Source organism: Bombus vosnesenskii, unplaced genomic scaffold, assembly GCF_011952255.1.
Source record: "Bombus vosnesenskii isolate JDL3184/JDL3185 unplaced genomic scaffold, Bvos_JDL3184-5_v1.1 scf7180000016275, whole genome shotgun sequence".
Taxonomy (NCBI): Eukaryota; Metazoa; Arthropoda; class Insecta; order Hymenoptera; family Apidae; genus Bombus; species Bombus vosnesenskii.
In genome coordinates this window covers 1,411,414-1,428,549 of record NW_022884344.1, presented here as the reverse complement: position 1 = coordinate 1,428,549, position 17,136 = coordinate 1,411,414, and the positions used below count along the sequence as shown (strand labels likewise).

Sequence of the window (17,136 nt, the reverse complement as noted above, 5' to 3'; positions counted from 1 at the left end):
CCAGCTTTCGTTGAAATATCGAAGTGTTTGGCTTTCCATCGATTGAAGAATCCTGATAAGGTCTACTTAATTTGTTCGCGCCTCTCTCTCTGTTTAAGTAGATGTAAGTTCATTATACAAATGGCTTTTTTGAAAATTAATTAGACCAATATCATTTTTCAGGGTCGTAAATGGACGTACACCGCCTTCAAAATTCACTAATTTGTGAAACTGTGAATTGTACGATTCGTTAAATTTTAATTATTTGGAATTTATGTTTAATACATCGATCCACATTTGTTTAATTGTGTAAATCTCTGTACGTTACTTAAATATAAATAGAATAAAACTAAATGAATAAAAATTACTATAATATTATTATATTGGCTCGCAGTGAGCGTACGTGTATCACTATCTGATTCTAATGTTAGTGCAAGGTTATCTATCGAGGAATTGAATCTACCGAGGATTCAAGATATCAACAATATGTAATACTTTCTTCAATCTTAGATTTACACTTCGATATGATCCGATATAAATGCACAACTACTGATTATTCAATAATACTCTAAATGTAATAATAACCACACTTAATTATAACAAATTAATTTGTTTATAATAATAACGATTTAATAAATATAGCAATAATTTACGAATACATTGAGTATAACGAATCGCATTTAATTAAGCAACTTGTTCCTATGTGTTCACATGTGTTTCAGAGTAAATGCAAACAGAAACTTTGACAACATTACTGAATGTTTTATATATATTTCGTATCCTTTGTAGAGAATGATTTTCATTTCACTAATAATAAATATACTTTTTGTTAAAACTGAGTCCCTTCACGAATAATCCTCAAATAACAATATAACTGCAGTTACCTTGTTGTTATAATCGTACTTCGTTAAAACTGGTATCAATTTACCTGAACGGTGGAGAAATGCCAGCAAAAATATCAAATATTTGATATTCATTTTAAACGTATATATATATATATATATACACAACAGAATTGTCGTTTTTGTTGAACGATACAACTTAGACAACAATTTCCGCTCTACTGACCTTCTTCAAAAATTTCTTAGCTACGTCGAGATTTTCGACCACGGAGATTGCACGAGCAACTACTGAATTAGTAGACTATGCTTGTACTATACGTACATGCGTTGGTGCAGATATAAATACAAAGGTCGTATGCATATATTTCAATGATTTTGTTACATTCTGCGATAACGATGCTTTAATACATTTATTATAATTGGCATTATACGTATATGTACAACCATAAATTAATATTCTAATAAATTATTAATTCTTTTGTAAAAAAAAATATATGTACTTCTGCATATGTCACTTTAATATATGCATTGGGATAAATACGTACCAATTATTAAAAAAAGAGCTGAATTATTAAAGAAGAGTATAATATGACACGATAAAATAACAATGTAATATAGTAACTAAGAGCACATTCCAAGAATATAATATAGTTTATAGTAAAATTAGGAATAAGAATGGAACAATCTCCTCGTATGGGACTAAAGTACAAGTACTGAACACGATTTCTATCGCCAAAACGAGATTAATTATAAATAAAAAAATTAATTAATTAATTATACCAAATATAACGTCCGCTGTCGTCCACTATATACGTCCACTATTCCACTATCAATCTGTTAGATTACATTCATAGTTCAGGTCAAGATAACGAAATTCAAAATACAGGGTGCATCATAGTATGTGAGACATACTTCAGGAGTGGACAAGAGGTTTCAAAATTATGAAAAAATTTCATATGAACATGTATTCTATTTGTTTTAAAGTTATAGCCATTTTTGTGTTTCGATAGTCCAACTGCTTACCTCCGCGATTTCCTCATAAATGAATAGGTCGTGCAGATCTACTGTCTGGCCTGTTCGTTCCCCTCATTTAAATCCATTAGATTTTTATTTCTAGGGTTACTTGAAAACAATCGTGCATCCGACCCATTGCCAGTGTTAAAGTACTTCGTGCACATATACAACAAGATTGCCGATACACTCAACAAATGCCTGGAATTTTTGAAAGATTGCAAGATTCTTCGATACGACAACTGCAAGTTTGCATGTAGATTGAAAATGGCCATTTCGAGCACTTTCTATGAAAGTAAGCAATTGCGGATTATCGAAACATTAAATTGAACTTTGAAACAAGATCAAACCTTTTTCATCGTTTCTCTGCCTATTGTCCATTTCCGAAGTGCGTTTCACATATTATGATACACCCTGTACACGTATATTTCACATGCGATAGAACTTTCTGGCCAAATAGATGAAGAGGGAAATATGTTTCGACTATTTCAATAACACGAAAGAATTTTTCTATCGTATTTTTATGTATTTATATTTATTATTTATTTAGTATTTATTATTATATCGTATTTTTCTATCATAAATACATAAAAATCCGCAGTCTACTAATTTATGAATATTGTGGATTAGATTCTTAAGTAGCTTATCGTAATGGATTCTATCCATCTAGTTCAGTTTATCTATCACCAGTTATTTCGTCTACTTTTCATGTAACTGTCAGCGCTAGCCCGATTCGATACCTGAATACCGAATACTTACTACTGTTTTGTCGAAGAAAGTTGAAAATATCTCCGAGCGCGCATGTACATAGCGTTGTAAATAAAGGGGATAAAGCCCAGTGGGAAGAGAGCGAGACGGTCACAGAAGTAGAGGATAGAAAGAAAGATGAAGCGGCGTGGTCGGACAGAAATAGAAAAGCAGCACGAAAATCATTTAGTCGTGGCCAGCGTGTATCTAATCCCCCCAGTTTCGGGCATTGTTTCTCTATCTTAATTCGGTGTGCAAATAAAATGACGCGCGTCCCGATAAGATCTTCCTTGAAAAGTCGAGATTCCAGTTCGTCGATGACCGATCCGGATCTCAGGGAACGAATAAAGGATTATTGCCGAAAATTTGTCGCCTTCATGTGCACTCAGGTTGGCGTCGGTGGATTGGTGGTTGGTTACGCCATAATAGGTGCTTTCGGTTTTATGATGATAGAGTCTCAGAGCCAAATCCCATCGACAGTCTGCATTCGAGAACTAATCAGGAAACAATTCGCCGAAGAGCTGTGGCTCAGTACTGCCAGCAATCGGACTATAAATATCTTCGATAAAACGACATTTCACACGGTGTCTAACCGAATTTTGCGTCGTTACCAAGACAACTTCACCGGCGACTACAGGAAAGAGAACTGTAGTGGCTTAACGGCAACTGATCTGTGGTCCTTTCCAGCAGCCATGATGTTCTGCCTTTCTGTGTTCACGATGATCGGTTATGGGACTCTGGTGCCTCAAACTCCCTGGGGAAAGGCGGTTACTGTTATTTACGCCGTGTTAGGAATTCCTCTTTACGTTCTGTATTTCCTTAACATGGGTAAGGTATTAGCGCAAACGTTCCGCTCGCTGTACACGTGGCTGCACGAGTGCACCGGCAAACGAAAGCCTGGCCAGAGGATCACGGTGCCGTCGACAGCGTGCCTCTGGGTAATCTTCGGATACGTGTTAAGTGGTTCGATAATGTTCGCCGAATGGGAAGGCTGGGATTATTTGGATAGCGCTTATTTTTGCGTAACGTCGCTGTGCAAAATTGGAATGGGCGATCTCGTGCCTGGGTGGACACACGGCGATCTAACCGCTGATAGCCAAACCAAATTGATAATAAATTTTGTTTACTTGTTGCTCGGTATGGGACTGATCGCTATGTGTTATGACTTGATGAAAGAGGATGTTTACGTGAAAGCTCGAGAAATGAAAGAACAGTTCCTGGAGATTGTTGATGCCACTCATTACCAGCTCGAAATGTGCTGCAAATCAGAAGTACTGAATTAATTCTAATCAACGCTTTTGTCGTTCGACGATTAAGCACGAATGTCTTTCAGAAAGGTAATTCTAACGAGACGTATATTTAGATATAGGTATGTTGTAAAATTCTACATACGTGTATTAAATATAAACTAAAGATTCATATATCGGACGTAAATTTATAAGATTTTGGATTAAAACGTTCATTTTTCTTTCTTTATTTAATTCTCGTCGCGTTAAAAAATCGAACAATATTGGCAGGAGCAATAATGTTATTTTGTAACAAATATAAATTACGAGTTTTAGAAATTAACATAATTGTAATATGTAAATTTAGTTTATTTTAACATTTATAAGCAGTCTTACAACTTTACCCGAACTTTTGTCAATTCCCCTTTTTATACTTGTACGTGATGATATTAATAATAATCGAAACCGTCTGTTCCATCTAGATCTCTTTTTATCTGTAAATATAATTCCAGTTCTCTTTCCACTGTACACATCGTTTTACAAAATCTGATCGATACTCCTTATGTCTTATTATCAACGCAGGCTTCTGTTTCAATTCTAATTAATCGATATTCTTACAAGTTTGGAGGGTACGACAGATACTTCTAGGATTCCTGAAACACGAAAGCGTCAAGACTATAATCTCTAGGATGAGTTTCAATTCTACTTTTGTGAGCAATTTACATAATATGATACACGAGCTTGGTAGTACACAAAATTGGAATAAACTCAGTACTTTAAATATTCTGTATTATTGTCAATGACTGTCTTCCATCTTGCAGGCAGTGTAGCAGTAGAAAAATAGCTTTAATACAATAAAGTCTTCGATGTATGTATTTTCGTGCATCACCGGGTGTGTTTAAATGTTGATCAGTAAAATGGTGTTGTAACGATCTAAACAAACAATAATATCATTTGGTGCTACGTGTGCAGAGTATGTGCAAAGTAAAAATGTGCAATTCAAGCTGAAAATTAGAGATATATGGAAATGATAAAACACACACAGATACACACATATAAAAGTATAGATGTATATGATAATTATAAAATTTGTAGCCTTCTCACAAAACGACTAAAATCTACATTAGATTCTAAATCATTTCTTTAATAAATGTTTCTATTATATTAAGACTGGACAGTTCTACCTATTTACTTACTTACAATTACTCAATCTAATAATTCTTGAAATAAAAGGAGTTTTTCATAAAATGATTGTGTTTTATAAAAAAAGAAAAAGATATATTACAGAAAGAAAATCAAATCAAAACTAATTGTTTACCATGAATTGCAAGAACAAACAATGTAGTGTAAGTGCTTATATAAATTATGTACGAGTATGATTAGCGCCCGATCTGTACCACTAGATGCCATCATACAAACATTTCACATGTTACCTCCTTTATCAAATAAACAGTAGTAATTGAAACGCTGATAGAATAATATGTGTCCCTGTGCTGTACAATTAATAAAACTTTGCAAATCTTACAATAGTACAATAATATAAATAAAGTCCACGTCTAATTAAAATTTAGAAGGATCAATAAAGAGGCATCAAATCAGTGGTCCCGTAGGTCACGAATTATTACATATCCGATAAACACATGCGCTTATACTAACAAATCTAGTAGCAAACAATTTATATCCATCCCAATGATCTGATTAACTAGGACATTCAATAATCTACGAACAAATATACAATGGAGTCCCAATTATCCAACGTGATGTAGACCGGGCCTACCCGGACAATACGGAAAAGTCTGTTATTGTTCATAAATCGTATAATAAAATCATAGGAAATATTTTCATAATATAATATTGTATATGTATTTAGGTGTTATTCACCGTTTAATCGGTGAAAGTTTGATCAATTGCTTTCGCAATACCTGACCATTTACACTTTCGTACTCTTCATGTTAAGAATCCGAAAAAATTAAAGTTATGGTAAAGTTCAAGGCACTTCGGACAATACAGGACATCGGTTAAACCGGAAGGACTTGATAAACCGAGACTCCACTGTACGTAACTTTAGACCCTCAGACTATCAATATATATATCGTCAATATTTCAAGGTTCTGAATTAAAGAAATATTAGTGATTGTCCGGGGACAGCCTTAGGCATGAACTACTGGCGAATATGCCTACAAGCTCTTATTCTAATTCGTTATGTCAATTTACCGGATGTTCTCATGAGGAAACCGTAAATTATCCCAAGGAAAATAAAAAGAAAACGATAAACTCTTGTTGAGCGCGCTTCTTTTTTCATTTGCTCGGGCCTGATTCGTCCGAAGATTTCTTAAAAGAATACTCCATATGACATTATACATAATATATAATATACAAATATAACTAATCACAAGCGTACGCAAAATTTTATCTGCGCGCTGTGATTAACGATTATATATAAAGAATCACTGTAAGCAGAGCCTATTATAATTCGCCATACAATTCAATTCTTTAGTCTTTGCTTATCAGAAGTTCTAAAAGTTCTTTAACTGGTATGAATATAATACGATTCCTCCCGTTGTAAAAGCCTTATATTCTCGAATATAAATTTACTTAGGAAACCGAAATCATTATAATTCTACAAATCATTTAACTCACACAACAAGTTTATTTAAAGATTTCAACCTCCTATCGAAATTGGCGCAACATTTTCAATAAAGAAGAAGAGTAAGGGAAAAAGGACAAGGAATATCACAAAATACTTACATATTTCGATCTCAGTTATTTATCAAGTATTTTCAAAAACCAAAACTAACATTCGAACGATCAACATAACATGTCACTAATACAGCATGTATGTATGCTATACTAATATAGCAGTGCGATGAATGTGACGTTGGATTGTGTGTGCATACCTGCTTTAAAACTTATGATATGCAAACATATTACTGAATTACACCTATCATTATTAGATAATTTCCAATAAACAACTCAAAGTGAAGATTTATTACTGGATTTATTTTAAAATACAGAACAAAAATTCAATAACATTCCCTATATCCGAAACATACTTAAGTTCTCTACTGTTGGTTCTACTGTTCCAACAAAATACTCTAAGATTTTACGGACTCACTGGGAGCTCCGAAAACGTGAGACATTCTTAATGTGAATGGTGTGCACTAATAGCACGATGACCTGTTTGTTAGTGGCATACTTGTGACTAGTTCCGCCATCGCGAAAGGGTTAAAAAAGATATATCAAAAACAAAGCAATGCAAATAGTTAATCTTTATTATATATGTATTTATATATCGTTTCTAGAATTTGTATACTTTTTTGTGTGATATTTGATTATTAACCTATTTGTCTATTAATCAATGATATTACCTGTCATTGTTAAAGGGTGTCGATACTGACGTGATTGGTCTCCCCTATACTCGCTATAATTAAAAATAAGCAAATATAACATTATTTTATTTGACATATGTATAAAGAGATGATATAATCTGATGTCAATAATGACAGTACTACACCACCTGCAGCTTTTTCTCTTATATCCACACGTGTTATGTGCTCCAGACTGTTTTTATGTTTCAACAGTTTGCTCTTTTCAGCTGTTCACCGCATCTTTGGAGCCGTGTTGCAAATTTTGGATTATTCAGCCAACCATCAGGGAATTTCTTTCTTCTAAACTTCCTTGCAGGAGGGAAAAGCATACTACTACTACTGCCTATTCATAAAATATTCATTATTAGTTCATTTTAAATATTATAGCAATGCATTTTGCAAAGATTAAAAACAATAAAAAAATAAATAAATATTAAAAGGAAAAATTATATTCAATTTGTAATTCTATAATTTAGGAAGTACTTGTATATTAAAAAAATTATTCCTATTTTAATCTAAACTCATATAGGAGCATTAAACATGTGTCTTGCTTACTGGATTCACTCTCATTAGACTTTTTAATTTTCTTAGTAACTGTACTAGAGCCAGGTACAGCAAGCATACTGTTAGTACTGCCTACATGTAAAATATTCATTATTAGTTAATTTCCAATATGACTTAATTTTTCTTAATATTATAACAATATATTTCCAAAAATTTCCAAAGAATTAATATCAAAAGAAGAAACTAATGCACACATTCAATATATCCATATTAAAATACTTGTATTCTTCAATAAATGATTATTTTTTAAATTATACTGAAGCAAAATATTAGATATTTAGGCTTTGGTTTAGGGGACATAAAGTTATTGACTTTTTTAAATATATTATGATAGTTCTTGATGCGTAGAATCCAAAAAAGCGAGTCTTAACATTAGAAATCTAACAGTTCAAGAATTATGCATATGTATAGTTGTGCGTTTCTTTTACATTTTATTTTACATGTTACTTTGACGCCATGTCGGCCTCTATCCATGAGTCGTCTAATGAATAGAATAGCTAGCTATGCACAAATATATATGAATATAGAAATAACAAAATAGGAATAGGCTTTCTTTGAATACTTTGATACCACTTGCAAATTGTTTTGCAATATGGTAAACAGTTGTGCAAAACTCTTTTCAAACATATTCATAAGCTCTTGACATTACAAGCAAGGTATTAACTCTCAGTTCTGATAATAATATAATTTCATACCTTTAGACAGTAGTGCACTTGGTCGAAGTCACTTTGTACCATGTAATAAATAGAAGGCATCTTCTGCAAAATGTGCTGAACAAATTCTTATTTCAGTTTTAACTGATTCCGCCTCCAGTTCTAGTATATTTAACCAAAACGATTTTAATTGTTCATTCTTTGAAAATCTATTAAAAAATTAGTTAAATGTATAATTTTGTATCATTTGACAATACAATATATATAATCATTATATATGCAAGGAGAATATTTTTCTTACCGATGATACAAGACATTATTCTTTTCTTTTTTTTTCCTTTTTTTTTGTCCTAAAACAGGATGACTTCGCGTACTGTTTCTACAATTGTTTACTATGCACTGTGCGGCATTTCTCACAATACATCTTGGTCTTCCTCGTAACAACTAATCACCCTCTTTTTGTCCCTACTGCTGACCTGACTCGCTTTTACTTCATGATAATAAGATTACGATAATAAGATTACAAACTACACCAATTCACCAATGCGGCCTCAAATAACCACGTTCTCCGTACCGTGGAAACGGCTTTGCCTCGCTTAGTCATTGCTCTGTCTCGATATTCTTATATCCATGACACAAATGCACGTGATTGGCGATCATTTTGCGGTAAGATTTAAAATCGTGAATATTGCATTAGGTTTGGATACGGTCATATGAACAAGTCAACTCATATAAAAAAAAGTCTCGACACCCGAAAGCGAAAATAGTGCAAGGATTGAGTCATAAAAAAGCCAATATGGAAAAAAAACAAAGTTCTGATTCTACAAGACAATCAGAAACCAGTAGATTGTTTCTGTCTCGTTCATCACAGAATAAAACCCTTCTACTTCTACCTTAGAGTGATTTTTCTCTAAATTCCCTCAATCTGGTAACGTAACCACTTGTATATGTATGTATATGAATATCGAGATCTGTTTACGCGATCGTGGTCGGCCCAATCAAATAATGAATAGAGGCAATATGGCATCATACTAACCTATAAAATAGGCTAAAAATGCTAAATTTTACATACGCATAATTCTTGAACCGCTGAATTTCTAAATACTTGTATTTTTGAATTTTACGCGTCGAAAACTATCATAATACATAAAACAAGAAGTCAATAATTTTATGTCGCCTAAACAGAGATTACATCAAATTAGTCTTGCCTGAACTTATAGTCATACTGCAACTTTAATAGAACAATACAAATTATAAAGTACAAATCCGCTATACCTCTACAATCATAATATATAAGCTGTATATAAACACATATAAGCGTCTACAAATAAATGATTCCAAATTATAGCGTCATCGCATCTCCAACACAAATGCACCGTTATTCCTATCGTTACCGTGCTACATTACGTCATCAAAATTCCCTCTACGGCCATTTTTTCCCCCCATAACACGCTAGATGTGGTAGTTTATATATATAGTACATATAAAGTATAACAGTCTGTATAACGTATAACTATAAAATATTGCATCGAATACATATAAAACAAATGTGAAATTGTATTGACTACAGTGACAGAATATTAAATTACAAAATAATTGTTAGATGAAAATTTAATTGTTGGATAAGTAAGAATACTGATTATTATAAGTAACATTCTACAAATGGCACTTGTTCGATGTACTCAACGACTGAATTATATATTTTTACCGATGTTTTCAAATTCAGTCCTTTATCATCATTCTATAAAGCCCATAGATTCGAGTTCAACAATACCAGTTATAAAACAAGAGACAATACAAAAAATAGAACAATTATCTTTACTTAATGTTGATGACGATTATGGTTCTTCTGTCCTAAAAGCTGCAATTATTTTTACAGAAAATTTACGCAATACAAAGATTAACAAAGAAATTGAACCTATGTATAGTCCATTTGAGACAGAATCCATGCTTATGCGAAATGATAATGTAGAGCATAACATATCTAGAAAAGAAATCTTAATGAATGCTGCCATTACAGAGGAAGAATATTTTGTAGCTCCATTGCAGACTATCGTACAAGCATCATGAATATAGGAAACATACTAAAGGAATTAAGTTCACATTTTATTAGTCTTACAGAATGCGGGCTTAAATATGGCCCTCAAGGTAAAATGCTACTAAGAAATCTTGAAGAACAATGGTTTCTAAATTGCATTACAATGTCACGCTATAATATATTCTTATCAGATGAATTTAATCAGACTCTAAATTTTGTTATAAAAACTGAAATGAGTGATATACCATTTGGATTAGCTTCAATAAAGAACTCAAAAGATTATTGGGATTCAAATCTATTGTCTATACAAAAATCAAATTCTCACAGAATTGCTGCGACAAATATTTTTAACAATAATACAGAAACAAAAGATGTATTCCATAAAATTCAGAAAGAACGTAAAATTTGGTGGCGGAGATTAGCACAATATCCTTCTAGATTTAAGCTTACAGAAGCAAAAAAGATAAAAGGTTGTAATGTAGTAGATATTGAAGCTCAATTTCCATTTGGCAATGTTATTGTGGAAAAGATAACTTACCATACAGATGTTCAAAAACTATTTTCCCAGGTGCCTCGCATTTCTTCTTTCATATACTTGAATTCATAGAAATTTATAAATAACAGTTATTTTTATGGATTATTTTATTTCCAGGTTGATAGTAAAAAAGATTTTACCAACATACAAATGGTTGAGCATAAGGTATCTTTAGATTGGGGTTGTTTAGCACTACTTTGTGACGCATATGATATGAATAAATCTTCCAAAACGCATCTTCATTCCAAGTTAGCACCACATAAAGTTGCATTTCATATAAAAAGATCAAATAATGAAGAGAATACCCAAAATGATGATTTAAATCGTTTTGTACTTTACTTAAATAATATGCTAAGAACAAAGGGCCTAAATACAATATTAACCACTTCAGAAAAAATTATAGATACATGCTTAATTCCTTTTATAGTTTCTGTTGATACGACTAGTCTTGAAAATGGCATTATATATGTAAGAGATAGATCCACAACTCTTAGTGAAGCAATACACATAACCGATTTAGTAAAATATATAATTCTGCGTTGTTAATCAATATGATATAATTTCATTTAAATAAAATTAATATATCAAAAGCTACAAATATAAAATATCAGTATAATTAATTTCTAGTTTCTAAAAAATATAAACAATTTTGAAATCACAACATTATTACCTTCATTTCCAATTATTTTGTATTTTATGTATATTTTAATTAAATGAATGATATAGTTATCATAGTAATACATACTTATTATGTATTATATAAAGACGTAATATGCTGAGAATCAATGAGGATAACAGTCTAAAATAATGTTGCCATGTGGGATATAAATGAGAAATTATACATGGATGTTTCTGATGTTGAACGTAAAGAAAAATGGAATGCTTTACAATTAATAAAATGTATACTTTGTACATGAACATTCCTCGATTTTTAAATATTGCCAAAATTTATATAAATTCAATTAATGATAATACCGCTCGTTTGAGCAATATATAATTTTCCAAATGATAATACTTCTATGCAGCTAAGCAGGTAGTTGTAACTTCTTGCCTTTCAATACTTTGGTAATATAGAGGTAGAAAAAGTCGCAATAAAGAATTGTTTGTACTAAACCAGCAACTATAGCAATTAGATCATAATGATCTTCTGCATAATAACGATACACCCAGTTTAACAAATACAGGCCTCTATAAGACCCCAAAGCGAAAAGATAGTGACTGGTAATACTTTCTGCTTCTCCTGTTTTTGATACCAAAAATAATTGTGGCAATATTGCTACAGACTCCAAATAAATGCTAAATGTCCATAGAACTTCTACAATTGTGAATTCATTGTTGATTAATAATGCCAACACCGATGTAGGTAGGATTAAAAATTCAATTCTGAAAACAAATAACAGATATTATTACATACAATTACAACATACAGATGTTACTTAAAAATTACAAAAACATACACATGTATGTATATTACATAATAAATGTATTATTATAATTATGATATAGTATATATCTGGACATCATTATATATATATATCTATATATATATATCTATCATTTAATATATATCTGGACAATCGGGGACAACGACAAGGAGACAGATAGCAGTTATTGTCCAATTATCTTTGTTCCCGACTTATACTATTATAAAATAAAGACGTACCTAAATGTATCATGATTATGATCATATGTAGCTTTAAATTTCACATACATTAAAAAAACTGTAACATAAGAAGTTGCAATAAAAATGATCTTCATAAACGTATTGTATGCTGACACGTATGTTGTTAACAAATCTAGATAACGTGTTGTATATACAATCGCAAATAAAATTTGCGACTTGCCACTTATACCTGTAAAACACACATCAAATATTATTAAAAATGGATATTTTAAATGAAAATATAATAATTTAGGTATAATAAGTATATAAATCATATTGCTGATGTATACCGGCACAGCTTCGTGTTTTCCATATTTTGAGAAGGAGAATGATAATTGCAACGAGATGTGATAAGTCACCTAAGAGTCGAAATATGTTCATCTTTTCGGTTGCTGAAAAGTAATTTTTATAAGAGAATCGAGAAATACTTCACACACCTAAGTCACAAAGCATACAAAATATGACGTGGCTTCGGCTGCAACATCAGCAGATGGCCGACCGATCATCATTTAAGTGTTTCATCTTTTATATTTCCAATAAATGTACGTAAATGTACGTATATGTAAATATTTTGCTTGTACATTTCTAAATATATATGTTTTATCAATTAATAACATAAATAATCAATTAATGACATAAATAACATAAATATCAATTATAATACAGTTATGGAAAGAAATAAAACATTTAATATAATATTTTTAATACATCTTTATTAATAATATTGTAATTTTTCATATGATCTATTGCATGTAATTAACCTTTCACAATCATTGGGTTTTTATTTCAAAATTATACAAATATTTAAATTCATACTAAATTACTATATTCCTTATCGTTTAAATGTTATTACTAGAATTAGTTACTAGATGTACGAACGAGTCTGGGCCACAGTGTATGGAGTGTATACCACGATCATATAAACAGGTCTTGACGCTCGTATATCGAAGCCTAGGGAAAATCGTCTGAAAATTGAGTCGTGATATGCATCTATGATATGGATATAGAAATATAGAGATAGAGCATAAACCTTAAGGCGATGGGTGTGAAGCCACTTCTGTGGAGCGGGTAGTACAACCACATGGTACTTGGGATCGCTTTAATCATTGGTTACTGACTTGTTCTTACTCGATGATAATAAGGTTTTACTTGCATAGTCGCAACCAATCCACTTTCCAGCTAATTTCCGGAATCTTATTTTAATTACTAGTTGTAATCCTATTTTACGTGTTGTTGGAATCTAGTTTTATAATTTTATTTATTGTTTTAAAATATGTAAACAAAATCTGCACCAAATTTTTCTAATTTTTTTATTTATTTTTATTCAAATTATAATTTATATTTATTTATCATTAATGAATACGATAATAAAAAAATTGAAGACGTTTAAAATTTTGTTGTTACGCATCATATAAAAATAGTTTAACTTACAAGTAGAGATGAATAGGGAGATCACCGATGAACATGGGTGAAATTTATGGCTCTTGTTCTTACTTTCCATCTTTTGGTTGATGTCACGTCTAGCGATTAACATGAGCCGTGACTTTAGATCAGATAGGGATATATCATGGCTTGCGATCAACGCGAGCCATAACAATATATAATAACAAATATATGTATATGTATATACACTACAATGTAGAATCAGAATTTAAACGATGAATATTGAAATCATAAGAAGGCACATCAGGAAAATCTTCGACGAGATACATCTGATGAAAGACATCCATGCACCAGGACCGTACGATGGGCGAAACCCCTCCTGCCCCGGAAATATGATGACGTACGTGCGCATTCAAAATTTCGACCGGAATCTTCGAAGATAACCAGACTTTGGCACAATGGTCCGTCACGAGCAATTCAACAGGGGACGGGCACGGCGAGAGCTCCGCAGTATCTTCCTCTGGCAACGTAAAGTCAACGAGAGGAGGACTGCTGGACCGCTGCGTTGACGCAGGATTCGTTGTGCTGAGGAAGGCGGGCACGACTTCCTTCAACATACACGTTCTTTTCTTTTGTTCCTGGAACCTCATCCCTGCACAGCGCCCGCGCTTCCTCGAACGGTTCTTATTCAGCCTTTTCCTTTTCTGTTTGGGTTTTTTACACTGAAATGATACACGAAGAAGAAAGTAATAACTAAATTTTAACAAGGGGTAAACAAGAAATTGAATTTATATACCTGTACGACCGGGCTGGAAACAGAGGTCATCGGTTCTGCTGCGCTCATGATCAGAAAACTACGCAAATGAGATGACAACGAATCGCTTATAGAATATTTCGCGAATAACGAATCGTAATAATGAACAAAAGTGCAAAAGTCTGTCAACTCCGACGTAAAGTGCTAACCTACAATCAAAATTGAAATAATAAAGCAACAATATGCACGTCACAATCAGTTAATGCCACACCATGTCACTTCAATTAGTTCGCACAAAAATAAGCACAACAGAATTAATACTCTGGGGACCAGAGATACAAATTCGCGTCTTTCATACTTCATGCGGTATTCTATAAAAATTTTAACTACTGTTAAATAAAATAGTGAAAAAAGCAATGGATGCTATAAACAAAATGTTATGAAAATGTTTTTACATTACATTATATGCTTGAATGATACGAAACCGTTATCAATATATTAGATGTAATATTGATCGCTTTGAATATTTTTCAATCGCTCCAAAAACACCCGAAAATTTAGGCTATATGTTTGTCGGAGCAGCCAGTCCCCAGAGTGTTTAAAGAAATATCTCACGAATAAGTGATTACACTGTAAAACACTTTGTTATATCACGGAGTGTGGAGTAATACCTGTTGCAGTGTGGAGAGTTGGCAGAACAATTGAACGCTCGCCTACGCGCCCCGCTTTACGCGTGCACTTCACCATGACACCCCAGTAGGCAGAAGAAGGAAGATAGGAGAATGCAAGGCCCTCAAGGAGACTGTATATCAGACTCTAACCAGCGGAAATAGGAAACCTTAATACTCCTGAGAAGGTTATCAGCAAAGATAGGAAACTGCAACGTACTTATGAAGATCGCATATCGAACTCTAATCAGCAGAAATATGAAACGGTAATGCTCTTGAGGAGCATCAGCAGAAATGAAGACTGCAATACTCTTGGGAAGACCACATACCAAACCCCAACATGAAATTGCAACAGTCGCAAGATAACTACGTGTTAACATTCCATCGTTCGCACAAAGACAAACAGTTCCCGTGGGAACAAAACATTGCGCGATACTTATCCTTCGAACTTCGAATTAAGTCAATCACAGTTGTTTCAATCAGTTGCTTCAGTTCGGTCTTTCAGTAAACAGTTTGGTTCAGTCGCTTCAGCGAGTTACTTAACGTCAATCAGTAAACAGTTACTACGAGCAGCTACTTCGGTCAGTTAAATCAGTAATAGAAGTTCATTTGGTAAACAAGTTCAGATAGTTCAGCCAAGTATAATTGACTACCGAAAATTCTCCTTGTGTGATCGACGGAGTATAATAACAAGGTGAGAGCTCTGTAACACATAGATTTGTAACCACCCTCCTCATTGCTCGACTATTTCGAATTAGTGTTACTATTTAAATAAAACAATTCGTTTGGGTCTACTCATTCTCACTCCCTTATATAACTCAATTCGAAAATAATAGCAAATGAAACCTTACGTTCGCTGATACAACCTTTGACTGTTAAATGTGGTTGTAAAATCGCATCCGGTTACGGTATCTTTAATAATTGAAGACGCCTACTGGTCTTCACAATTTCTCCTCCCACTGTTAGCAGGCAATTGCCCGCTCGTCTTTGGGCAAGACTTGTGAGGCTACGTTGGTTCCAACAGAGAACACTGGAAAATTAATTTTTCATTGACGTTAGATGCCAAGAACGAGGAGGAATATAAGAGGGAAAGGACACAAAAATGGGGGACATAAGGTTCTCACCTTTTAGTTCACCCATTCCTGAACGCGAGGGTGCCCTTCGCACAGAAGAGCTACACCCGCTGTCGTCAAGGGCCGTTTCGCTCGTTAACTGCGATAGTTATATATATTCTACTAAGTTTGTTGTGGAAGGATCGAAGATAAATAAAACGGAATAATAAATGTGTGGCAAAATAAGTTAATAAATATAGCAACTTGATGAAATTAAATAAACTGATAAATTAAAGAAATATTAAAAACATTCATTCTTCCTTAAGAAACTTTAATCCTCCCCGTGCTGGTACCCCTGTCCGTAGCAGTTAAGCCGAAAGTGCAAATACTTGCCAGTAGCATTAACACGCTAGATGGCACTACTCATTCCTGCATACTAACGAGGATCGATATCAAGTACACGATCGACTGAGATATTCAAGATAGCTGCACGCTATAGATAAATGGGTCAAATTTTGAATTCATCTCATTCAGTCGTTCTAAGTGCTCACCTCTTATTTTGGGATAATCGAGAATCGATCCCCTCTGGCAGTGCTACCTAGTGAAGCTGAGGAATTCGACGATTGGGAATAACGAGCAGCAGTCGAACTTAC

General features: G+C 33.0%; 5 protein-coding genes across 7 annotated transcripts; 3 read left to right on the top strand and 2 right to left on the bottom strand.

Annotated features, from left to right (window-relative positions):
* The first annotated feature begins 2,738 nt into the window (after positions 1-2,738).
* Positions 2,739-5,072, top strand: LOC117242701 (TWiK family of potassium channels protein 18). The gene has a single exon (XM_033509586.1). It carries the CDS (start codon positions 2,843-2,845, stop codon positions 3,860-3,862), a length of 1,020 nt encoding a protein of 339 aa, XP_033365477.1. The 5' UTR covers positions 2,739-2,842; the 3' UTR covers positions 3,863-5,072.
* Positions 5,073-10,036: 4,964 nt separating this feature from the next.
* On the top strand, positions 10,037-10,873 carry LOC117242705 (glutamyl-tRNA(Gln) amidotransferase subunit C, mitochondrial). Its single transcript, XM_033509589.1, has one exon. It carries the CDS (start codon positions 10,053-10,055, stop codon positions 10,458-10,460), a length of 408 nt encoding a protein of 135 aa, XP_033365480.1. The 5' UTR covers positions 10,037-10,052; the 3' UTR covers positions 10,461-10,873.
* On the top strand, positions 10,386-11,881 carry LOC117242702 (DNA polymerase subunit gamma-2, mitochondrial). Its single transcript, XM_033509587.1, has 2 exons — positions 10,386-10,996; positions 11,081-11,881. Exons 1-2 carry the CDS (start codon positions 10,457-10,459, stop codon positions 11,507-11,509), a joined length of 969 nt encoding a protein of 322 aa, XP_033365478.1. The 5' UTR covers positions 10,386-10,456; the 3' UTR covers positions 11,510-11,881.
* On the bottom strand, positions 11,638-13,145 carry LOC117242703 (ER lumen protein-retaining receptor). Its single transcript, XM_033509588.1, has 3 exons — positions 12,917-13,145; positions 12,627-12,816; positions 11,638-12,346 (listed from the first exon to the last, which is right to left on the bottom strand). The coding sequence occupies exons 1-3, from the start codon at positions 13,005-13,007 to the stop codon at positions 11,989-11,991; spliced, it is 639 nt and encodes a 212-aa protein (XP_033365479.1). The 5' UTR covers positions 13,008-13,145; the 3' UTR covers positions 11,638-11,988.
* Positions 13,146-13,979: 834 nt separating this feature from the next.
* Positions 13,980-16,852, bottom strand: LOC117242726. Of its 3 annotated transcripts, none has more exons than XR_004495326.1 (5): positions 16,556-16,852; positions 16,298-16,461; positions 15,435-15,579; positions 14,806-14,972; positions 13,980-14,731 (listed from the first exon to the last, which is right to left on the bottom strand). XR_004495326.1 is itself a non-coding variant. In XM_033509632.1 (2 exons), exons 1-2 carry the CDS (start codon positions 14,851-14,853, stop codon positions 14,258-14,260), a joined length of 522 nt encoding a protein of 173 aa, XP_033365523.1. In that variant the 5' UTR covers positions 14,854-14,966; the 3' UTR covers positions 13,987-14,257. The 3 variants fall into 3 exon arrangements, 1 of the variants encoding a protein (XP_033365523.1); XR_004495327.1 differs by having other exon boundaries at positions 13,981-14,731; positions 14,806-14,863; XM_033509632.1 differs by lacking the exons at positions 15,435-15,579; positions 16,298-16,461; positions 16,556-16,852 and having other exon boundaries at positions 13,987-14,731; positions 14,806-14,966.
* Between the last annotated feature and the right edge of the window lie 284 nt (positions 16,853-17,136).

Excerpts from the sequence above, each read along its gene's own strand:
- LOC117242701 (XM_033509586.1), top strand. The coding sequence starts at position 2,843 with ATGACGCGCGTCCCGATAAGATCTTCCTTGAAAAGTCGAGATTCCAGT.
- LOC117242705 (XM_033509589.1), top strand. The coding sequence starts at position 10,053 with ATGGCACTTGTTCGATGTACTCAACGACTGAATTATATATTTTTACCG.
- LOC117242702 (XM_033509587.1), top strand. The coding sequence starts at position 10,457 with ATGAATATAGGAAACATACTAAAGGAATTAAGTTCACATTTTATTAGT. Across the intron at positions 10,997-11,080 it reads TTCAAAAACTATTTTCCCAG|GTTGATAGTAAAAAAGATTT; the intron begins GTGCCTCGCATT and ends TTTTATTTCCAG.
- LOC117242703 (XM_033509588.1), bottom strand. The coding sequence starts at position 13,007 with ATGAACATATTTCGACTCTTAGGTGACTTATCACATCTCGTTGCAATT. Across the intron at positions 12,817-12,916 it reads GAAAACACGAAGCTGTGCCG|GTATAAGTGGCAAGTCGCAA; the intron begins GTATACATCAGC and ends TGTGTTTTACAG. Across the intron at positions 12,347-12,626 it reads CATAATCATGATACATTTAG|AATTGAATTTTTAATCCTAC; the intron begins GTACGTCTTTAT and ends ATTTGTTTTCAG.
- LOC117242726 (XM_033509632.1), bottom strand. The coding sequence starts at position 14,853 with ATGAGCGCAGCAGAACCGATGACCTCTGTTTCCAGCCCGGTCGTACAG. Across the intron at positions 14,732-14,805 it reads TTTCCAGCCCGGTCGTACAG|TGTAAAAAACCCAAACAGAA; the intron begins GTATATAAATTC and ends GTATCATTTCAG.